The sequence below is a fragment of the Myotis davidii genome, unplaced genomic scaffold (assembly GCF_000327345.1).
Source record: "Myotis davidii unplaced genomic scaffold, ASM32734v1 scaffold502, whole genome shotgun sequence".
Lineage (NCBI taxonomy): Eukaryota > Metazoa > Chordata > Mammalia > Chiroptera > Vespertilionidae > Myotis > Myotis davidii.
This window is the reverse complement of record NW_006293000.1, coordinates 606,620-616,853: the sequence shown is the minus strand read 5'-3', so window position 1 is coordinate 616,853 and position 10,234 is coordinate 606,620. Positions and strand designations below refer to the sequence as shown.

The following is a 10,234-nucleotide window of genomic DNA, read 5'->3' as shown; positions in this document are numbered from 1 at the left end:
TTGAAAACCCTTAAAAGTATGGTTTTTGAACTCTATATCTAGTAGTTTGCTTTCCTCCATTTCTGTCATTTGTGTCCTGTTTCTTTGTCTCCGCATTTTTTATGCTTCACTGTGTCGGTAGTGTGGCTTTCTGTGCTAGGTGTCCTATTGGGCCCAGTGGCTCAGCCTCCCCAATTACCTGAAGTAGACACTCTTGGTGCACCTCCCTGTGGGCTTTGTGCACAGTCTTGTTGTAGTTAAGCCTTGATTGTTGTAGGTAACACTGGGAGGGATTGACCTGCAGGCCAGTTGGCTGTGAGAATCAGCTGTGTCTATGGTGGGAGAACTTCTGTGCTGGAGACACCCCTCTGGGGCAAGACTTGCTTCAATGGGGCTTTGGTGCTCACTGAATCTGCCCCCTGAGTGTGTCCTTTATCCACTCTGACCACGAGGCACACTGGCTCCTGAATCTCTAAGGAGGTGCTAATCTAGCCTCTGCCTGAGGCCATCCAGCAGGAGCTAGCTTTGAGTCAATGCAAGTTGCCCTGGGGCCTTGAGCCAGCTGCAGTTTGGTAGGTAATTATCAGATTGCAAAGGGGCAGGCCTTTCATATGCAAAGGCCTCCTTGCAGGGCTTGGGTGGGGCGGGGTCCCAGGGGATCAACAGGGCGGAGCGAGCAGTTATGGCTGCTCTCGGTCCTGCCCTCAGAGGCCCTGCTTCTCAGTGTCCCAGCAATCGCTGCAAGCGCCCCCGAGAGAAAGCTGCCCTCGAGTTCCGACTGATGCCAGACAGTCCAGTTTCTCCTGTATGAATCTGGTTCCCCAGAGACTTGCCTGGAACTGGAGCTCAGAGCTTGAGACTCCCTCCTCATTGAAAAAGACAACCGTGTCCTCAGCCGCGAGCCCTCTCCGCATGCGCCTCTGTACCTCTGTATTTTACTTCCGCACCGCACCTTCTCTGAGTCTCGGTATGCTTTTCTCTTTCCTTCTAGTTGTAGAATTTCCACTCAACCAGCCTTCCTGTGGTTCTGGATGATGTCCGTTCTATCTTTCAGTTGTATTTTTGAAGTGGTTGTGTGAGGCAGCAATCTCCGGTGTTTACCTATGCCGCCATCTTGGTTTCTCCTGGCTTTTTTCACTCAGCATAATTCACTGGAAATTGGTCCAGGTTTTTGGGTGTGTTGTTATTTTTAAGAAGATATATATTAGTGTGTATAGATATATAGATATATCAGTGAAGATATATATAAATAAATGTAAAGGTGTGTGTATATATAAATAAAACAAGTGATAACATTGTATGACTTAAACTTACATGATGTTATATGTCATTTATATCAAGAAAACATGGAAAAAAATTAAACTTCATAGTAAAAGGAAAGAAAATCAATAGAATACAATGTCAGGTAATAAAATGTTTCATTTTATTGTGGAAAAAGAGAGCCCTTATCTCTTAGAGATATATAGGATTTTCAGATAAAATGATTTGCTTTAAAATAATTGGGGGTGGGGAAGTGTTTATAAATTAATTTTGATTTCTATACATTATAGTGATTGTTGACAACAGATGGGTACATGGGGGTCAATATACTATTCTATTTTTTGTGTGTTCAACATTTTCCTTTATAAAAAGTTAAAAATATAGCAATATGATCCCCTTAGTTAAGGGATGGAGCTACCTACAGAACTGAAAATGAACTAGTAAGCAAACAGCAAGGGTAGGGAAGTGTATGCTTTTATCATTAGCTTTCCTATACAATTTGATTTGTTGCCAAATCTTAATGGTGCAAATAAAAGTCTTAATGGTGCAAATAAAAGATAAGCATTTACTTCTGGCGCATGACCTCCTTCACTGTATGAGAAGAAATAGCGGTGATTCTGGAGGAAATAGAATCACTTTAGGGATAATACTTTCGGTTGTCCTTTGCTCCAAGTCATGAACCACTTCTCGATCACATGGCTTCCTTAGGATTCCAATTACAAGTGTCTTTTTGTTTTTCGCAGCATAAGGAAGGCTTTTTTGTATTGGCTTTAATTCAAAATTTGTTAACGTTCTCGCCTTTGCAGATGAAACCTCCTTAAGGATAATATAGATGTATTTTCATGGCAGACCACAGTGGCTTTCATCTTTGTTTTTTGGTTGGTGTACTTCTATTGGCCGTGACCATGAAATGTTTGGCAAATTTTATGAATGAAACAAAGGTTTTCAAAATTCTGCTGAAAGTGGATTTTCTCTCCATATGAACCAGAAACTATTCTAGAAGTTAAAACATTGACCATAGTATATTAGCTGAACATGTAGGGATCGTGTCACACAGTAATACTAAGAGCATGATTTTTTAAAAAATATATTTTTTTATTGATTTCAGAGAGAAAGGGTGAGGGAGAGAGATAGAAACATCAATGATGGGTGAGGCACATCGATTGGTTGCCTCTTGCACACACCCCGACCAGGGCCAGGGATCCAGCCTGCAACTTAGGTATGTGCCCTTGACCGGAATCGAACCTGGGACCTTTCAGTCCGCAGGTTGATGCTCTATCCACTAAGCCAACTGGCTAGGGCAAGAGCATAGTTTTTGATGTTAAGAATATTTCCCCCATATCAACCTAAGTAAACTTATTTAATACTAGTGCTATTGTGATTTCCATTTTTGCAGATGAGTTCAAAATGAGGTACAGAGAGGTGAGGTAACTTGCTTAAGGTAATAAAGCAGAGTCAGGATTTGAACAGAAGGGTTCAGGCACCAGAGGCCAAATACTTTCTTTTGCAGCTCATCGATGGAGCCCACATCCATTGACTAAGCCAGTGGTCAGCAAACCACGGCTCACCAGCCACATGCGGCTCTTTGGCCCCTTGAGTGTGGCTCTTCCACAAAGTACCACGTGCAGGCGCGCACATATAGTGCGATTGAAATTTTGTGGCCCATGCACAGAAGTCGGTTTTTGGCCTGGGCGAGTCTATTTTGAAGAAGTGGCGTTAGAAGAAGTGGGGGTACGCTGAGGTTGACCCTTCAGATTGAGGACGTTTTTAGCAAAGGCCAGCTTAGGAGTACCCTAATTAAGTTAATAACAATGTACCTACCTATATAGTTTAAGTTTAAAAAATTTGGCTCTCAAAAGAAATTTCAATCATTGTACTGTTGATATTTGGCTCTGTTGACTAATGAGTTTGCCGACCACTGGACTAAGCTGTAATTTCCCCAGCTGTCCCATGGAAGTGAACAGAAATTCCCTGAAAATAAAGTGTCATAAAAACATATTTGACCCAGCATTTTCCTAATGTATGTAGACTTTATACTGAGGATTTCTCAGAGAATATAATGTTAAATGTATATTGTAAATCACCAAGAGGAACATTTATCTTCTGTTCTGTAATTATTTTTCCATGGAATGTTTGTTTTACAGGCTATCAGTAGATACCTCAAGGAACATACAGTTCTTGGCCACTTATGTACTCTTGAAAATCATTCACTATTTCCCAACATTCATTTACATGATCTTTCTTACATGTAACTTCAGATGTTGTTTACTCCCTGAATCACTGTGCAATGAGACCTTGTTGCTCTCAGTATGAATAAGGGCCCTGCTTGCTTAGCTTCATCTGCCATCTCTACGTGGGCCCACCCACAATACACTGCTGCTTGCAGCTCTTCGTCTGTGCTGCCTCACATGGTGCTCTTGTGAATGCCTTTCTCTTCCCTTTGTTTCTTTTTTGTTTTTAATCTTTTAAAAAAATATATATTTTTATTGATGGGAGGGAGAGGCAGAAACAGCCTCCCATACACCCCACACTGGGGGTCAACCCAGGCATGTGCCCCAACCAGGAATCAAACCGTGACCCTGGGTCAACGCCCAACCATTGAGCCACACCAGCTGAGTGCCCTTCTCTTCTTTTAGAAAAGCCCTTCTGCACCACTCCCATAATTGGCCAAAACAATTCTCGCTTACGACTTAACTTAGACATTACCTTTTCTGGGGAGCCTGCCTCAAACACCTCCCATAGGCCACGTACCCATCTTCTTGGTCTATGCAGAGTGTGTTATGATCATATGTATTACGACTACTTGTCGTTAGACCCTGAGCTCCCTAAAGACCACATCCAGCCCAACAGGCATGGCTCAGTGGTTGAGCATCAACCTGTGAACCACTTTGATTCCTGGTCTGGGTATATTCAAGGGTTGCAGCCTCTATCCCCAGTGTGGGGCATGCAGGAGGCAGCCGATGAATGATTCTCTCTCATCATTGATGTTTCTATCTCTCTCTCCCTTCCTCTCTGAAATCAATAATAATAATCTTATATAATAAAGAGGTAATATGCCAATTGACCATCATGCCCTCACAAGATGGCTATCTACGACCAGGCTGGCAAAGGGGGTTCTGAGGGGACCCCTTCCCCCCATGCATGAATTTCGTGCACTGGGCCCCTGATAATATATATATATATCTCCACATCCAGTGTGTTTTGTCTCATACCTAGGAAGGTATTACCTGCACATAGCAGTATCTCCATGAATGTTTGTGTGAATTCCATTTTCTAAGAAGCATTGTTAAAAACATGTTTCTTATGTTGACCTGATCTGGTTCTCTCATATGGTATCACACTAAGTATATTTCTTTTTACTCAATCTATTATTTCAATACAGTGTTTAACTCTCCCTCAAGTCTTTTCCATATGAAACTTCTTAACATAGGACATTAGTTCTCAGTTACTGAAATGGCAGTCAATTAAATTTAATACTGCATTGCAGATATTAGTAAGCAGCTTTTTTTATTTTTATAGAACCCATATATTTTTTATCAATTATCCCCAATCTTTGCTTCTCATTTACTTGTGCTTGTTAAAGATCATTTTATTTTGACCTATGCATTTTAATCTTGAACAAATCTTGTTTGCATCAGCTCAGCCAGCTGTGTGTTCTCTTCAAACTTGATGTACACACCTCTTGTTTCTTCATCCAGATCTGGGGGAGAAAACGCGCCCCCTTCCCGCCATGGCTTGCAGTAGGTAACTCCTGAAATTAATGCTGAGTCATCCTAACTACAGGGTGGTTACAAATACCCCATGTCTTAAGTCTGTCCAGTCTCTCTAATCTATTTTTTGCTTATCCTGAGTTTATTTTGTCAATGCTTTATGGCAATGCAAAACATTTTTGCTACAATTTGTTCATTGAGTTCTGCTCTATATTTTATTTAACTTTGTGTAAGGAACCTCATCCCCTACCCCAAATCAGATTTCTGAAATTTTAAATGAGATGAATGGTTTTAAGTGTTTCAATAGAAATTAAAGAGTCAAAATTGTATATGGTGCTATATCTTTCTCAGTTACTGTGTTTTAATACATTTTCTCAGGTTTTAAAAAGTTGCCGAAAGAAGAAAGCAAGAAGAAAGAAAGGCGTTAATAAGACTCTGTATGGGGAAAGAGACATTGTGTCTAAGAAGCCGCTTCTAAGTCCTATTCCTGAGCTGCCTGAACTCTATGAGATGTCGCCTTCAGTTCCAAGCGTCCGCAGGAACTTTTCAGGTCTCTTCTCTTCACCTTCTTTGTTGCTATTTTTCTTTTATTTTTTCCCTTTTTCCCATTCACCATGTAAATTATAAATACAGAAAAAAACAACTTTTCATCTTACCACGGGCATGTTAAGGAAGCAGCAGTGTGTAACTTTTATGTCACCTAGACCCTTTCAGACTTTGATGGGAGCTCTGGATCCTCCCCCCAAAGAAACTCATAAAGTTTTAGAAATACTTCTTTCATCCTGTTTCTTTTTCCTTTTGAAAGCATTTTGTTAAAGTAAAATGCATTCTGTTTGGTGGTATAGCCCATCATTAAAAGTGAATGAGGTTATGGCTCGACATCTAATATGAATTAAGGACAACAGTTAAAAAATATACTTCCCTGCATTTCAGTAGAGTTGGCCCTATTAACCATCTTCTATAAATGCCATTTGTAAATTGAGCTTGATCACCTTGAAAGCTTTGTTTAAAAGCAAAGACGGAGTTGCTAAATATTCTAGTTAGATAAAAATTGAAGTTACACCTGCTTTATAATGCTGGGGTTTTAAATTAACAAAACTTGCTACACATAATAAGAGTATGTGTTTATTTGGTGTGTTAATCTTGTATAGAATCATTTTTAAAATACCTACCTTTGTTAGTCATCCAATATTTTTAGCCTGCATTCCTTTTGCAACATACCGTATAGGATTTATAACAGATTCAAGGATGAATATGGTACATGCCACTTTAAACTCTTGGCTTCTGCCTCCTTTTTAATTTTGGGAAAGCTCAAAAGTTTAAACACAGGACCCATCCAGTCACACCAGGCTCCTCCAGCCCCAGGCACCTGCAGAGCAGCACTCTCCTATCCCAGCCTTTCAGGTGGTTTATCTTGGGACGGGGGTGGCCGAATGCTGCTCTCCTTACGATTTTGTTTAGCTGAGCTGGCTGCCTTTCCAGGAAAACTGTTCACATTACTCTTCCCCACCTGGTTTATAGTGATCTGTCTGCCTCCATTCCCTGCAAATTGCGGTCCCCTTGAGACTGGAAATGAAGTCTTATCCCCAATTCCAAAGCAGTTGTTTTTCTTTCAAGATGTTTAAATAATAGTATTTTTTTTTCTGTCTTGCATCTTATTAGAGAATTTGGTTTTTTTTGAATACCTGAAGCAATTTTTAAAAATCTATATATAACCGTTACAAGGGTTTAAAGCAGTTCCCTTCCTTCTTTTCTTCCTTCCTGTTTGTCTCCCTCCCTCCTTCCCTCCCTCCCTCCCTCCCTCCCTCCCTTCTTTCCTTCCTTTCCTATCCATGTTTCTCTCCCTTTTTCTCTCTCTCTCATTCTCTCCCTCTCTGACTGCCTCCATTCCTCTCGCCTACTTTTTTCTTTAGTATTTAATTTCATGAACAATATATGAATATCCATTTTTGAGGTTGTATAAAGAACCCAAGGGACATATTAATGGGTGGCACTGAGTGGATTCTGCCCTTTGTTAATCTCTAGCTTTACATGACATGATTTGAAGTACCCCAAACATCCTATGTAATAAAAGACTAATATACAAATTGACCAAATGGTGGAACGACCAGTTGGTATGACGCGCACTGACCACCGGGGGAAGATGCTCAACGCAGGAGCTGCCCCCTAGTGGTCATTGTGTTCCCAAAGAGGGAGTGCTGCTCAGCCAAAAGCCGGGCTCATGGCTGGCGAGCACAGCGGTGGTGGCTGGAGCCTCTCCTGCCTCCGCGGCAGCGCTAAGGATGTCCAACTGCTGGCTTAGGCCCACTCCCTGTGGGCTCCTGGACTGCAAGAGGGCGCAGGCTGGGCTGAGGGACCCCCCCACCCTCCAAGTCATGAGTTTCGTGCACTGGGCTTAATCTAGTGCATATATATGCCTTTCAAACAAAATTTTTTGTAGATTTTTTTGTTCAGCTTGTTATATATGTCTGCCAATTTGATTTTGTTTAGAACATTTTTATACTCATTTGACTGATGAATTAAAACATTATATGAGATAACAAGAGAGATGGTATTTAATAGTATTGAGTTTTAGAACAAATAAGGCCTGAACTCATTTACGCTGTGTTACATAACTTGAGAACCATAACGAGGTGTTCTCACCCTTGATTTTTTTCCCCTGTGATGTCACACAGTGTGCTGAGAACACAGGACAGGCTCCATACGGCGCGAGTTTCCTGGAGGAGGAATTTTAGTCAGCGATTGAGGCAGAAGAGATTTTTAGAACATTGAAATAAAAATGGCTCTACATGAGAATACAATTCAGTTTCTGTTAATTTTTTAACACAGGGCATAAGACCTGCGTGTCTTCAGGGAGTACCCTTTTAGTGAAGCCAGTAAGTTCCCCAGAATTCCAAGTTTTCTTTCCTCAAAGTGATCCTCAATTTCTTCTGCTAAAAGGTAGATTGTTTAAAAAAATTCTTTTAGCTTTACACGCAAACTACTCAGGGGAAGCACTGATAGAGGATTTCAGAAGCAGGACATTGCCCATTTTCAGTAATTCATTTTTAGGGAAATGGGAAATATAGCTAATTGACCTTATAGTGTGGCAAGTACATTAGAATGGAAGCAATTTAAGATATAGTTCTCATTTTCCTGGTTGAGGTTTTGTGCTTTATTAATTCAAACATTAACTACATGTTTTCTTAACCTGTGGCCTGGGGAAGAACTAAAAGAGAAAGGATGATGACAGATAGGACAGGTACAATGTAATATTTTATACATCTTGTGATTTTTTTGGAAGTTTAAAACAGATTACGATGTGGCACCCATTTGATTGTTAAAGTTTATTTTTATGGTTACTTTTTAATGAGATTCAAACTTGTTTACATGCCTATAGATGATTTCCACTCAAATGGTGAACTTGAAGAAAGGAAGCCTCCAGAGAGAAAGAACCGTCTCCCTCAGCACTCAGACTTGAATCCAGAGTTTAATGAGCACGGTGTGTCTGAATTCTGCAGCTCTCACATAAAAAGTTCCTTGTTGCTTATTAATTCCACTTTTGATCAAGATTCAAGTATAAATACTGAAGGAATCTGTACAAGTAAAATTATTCCAAAAGCAGAAATTAGGTGGGAAAGTGAAAATGACCTAAAAACTGGGACGGAGAATGAAAACAGTCATGTTTCTTGTGCTTCTGTGACTGAAAAACCCATTGTATCAGATGGTCCACAGTCAGCTTTTCTCATGCAGCCCCAAGAATTTTCTGCTGCTGATCAAAATGTGGAAAACCACTTTCACATGAAAGTTCCAGGTGATATAAAGTGTGAACAACAGGATAACTTCTTAAGAGCTACTGAAGGAAAACTGCAGACCAAGCATTTACTGTCTGGCTCACCAAAAGAATGTGGTTATTCAGAGGGTGTCTTAATTGACAATAGGAAAGAAAAGAAAAGTCAAAGCCAGGATGTACGAAGTAAGTCAGCAGCAAGCAGCAGCGCTCTGTGTGTTATCCCGATGGTCAAAGTTTACACTTAGAAACTGATGGAAGTCACAAACCTTCCTACAGTGTGGGCAGCTCTGTCGAAATTAGTGTGGAAAATTCTGAACTGTATAAAGATTTATCTGACTCCCTAGAGCAGACCTTTCAGAGAGCCAATCGGGAAACAAAAGTCAGACGTAGCACAAGGCTACAGAAAGATTTGGAAAATGAAGGACTTGTCTGGATTTCACTTCCACTTCCTTCCACTTCCTGCCCTTCCCAAAGAACCAAAAGGAGAACAATGCATACATTTGACAGCAGAGGACTTGAAAGTATGTCCCCTAGAAGAAAAGCTGTGTCCAGACAACCACCATGTCCACTCTACTCCACATCAGATCAAGAAAAGAGTGAGGGCTTAGCAGCCAATTCTTCCACTTTCCCTCAGAGAAGGAGGAAGAGCTTTTGTACATCTGCGCTTGCAAACACCGAGAATACTAAGTCAGAATGCTGAGCAGGAAGAACCTTCTCAGCCAGAAGGGAGAAAGCTCTCTAAAGGACATCGAGAGCATTAGCCATATCCGAGAACTGCGGAGTAACTGACATCTGTGGAACCTTTGGCCAGAGAGAAGGTAACTGTCCGTGCTTAAAAGATTCTTCCTGGTTCCTGCTATCTGTGCGATTTCAGTGTTTTCAAAGTTTCAAATAAAATCACTTGAGTTGAACCTACTTTTAAGTAGAAACAAGTGAATTGCTTTATCATTCGAAAAGAAAACATTCTATTAAATATGTCCTTCTTCCCCCACATGGTAAATGCTTTATTAGTATTTTGCAAAAAAGGATTGTTTATAGAGCCGATAATATGTCTCTTCAGTTTCATTTTACATTAGTACATATTTACCACCTCATTACATCTGGATGAGAAGAGGGGTTTTTTTGAAAAAGCAAAACAAAACCATATTGATATAATTAATGTAACGATGAAAATTGGAGGTTAATACAAGGTGGAAAGGTGTTAAAGTGTTTTTATTTTAAAAATACTGCAAAAAAAAACTGGTTAAAAAGTTTAACAATTAGAGTAGATGAATTATAAAACTTGTTTCTTGAGTTAAAGAGAAGCTTCAATGACTTGCTTTATTTGTCTCAAATTAAATTTTTAATACTTATATTAAAATCAAATTTCAAACATGGAATTTTGGAAATCTTTTAATGACCCAAATACAAGGTGGAGCAAAAGCGGGCTTACGGCTGTTTATATAGAGAATGATACAATAATTCATAAATATTATTACAAGATTAAACTTTGGTGTACTCACATCTGTAAACC

The 10,234-nt window shown here is 40.0% G+C and overlaps 1 protein-coding gene across 1 annotated transcript in view; it reads left to right on the top strand.

Moving 5' to 3' along the window:
* The window catches only part of CDCA2 (cell division cycle associated 2), a 70,249-nt gene extending 60,709 nt beyond the window's left edge, over positions 1 to 9,540 (top strand). Inside the window, 4 exon segments of the mRNA XM_006766439.2 lie at positions 5,328 to 5,499; positions 8,329 to 8,922; positions 8,925 to 9,407; positions 9,410 to 9,540. Of these exon segments, the coding sequence (XP_006766502.1) occupies positions 5,328 to 5,499; positions 8,329 to 8,922; positions 8,925 to 9,407; positions 9,410 to 9,510 (1,350 nt within the window). The 3' untranslated portion in view covers positions 9,511 to 9,540.
* The last annotated feature ends 694 nt before the right edge of the window (positions 9,541 to 10,234 follow it).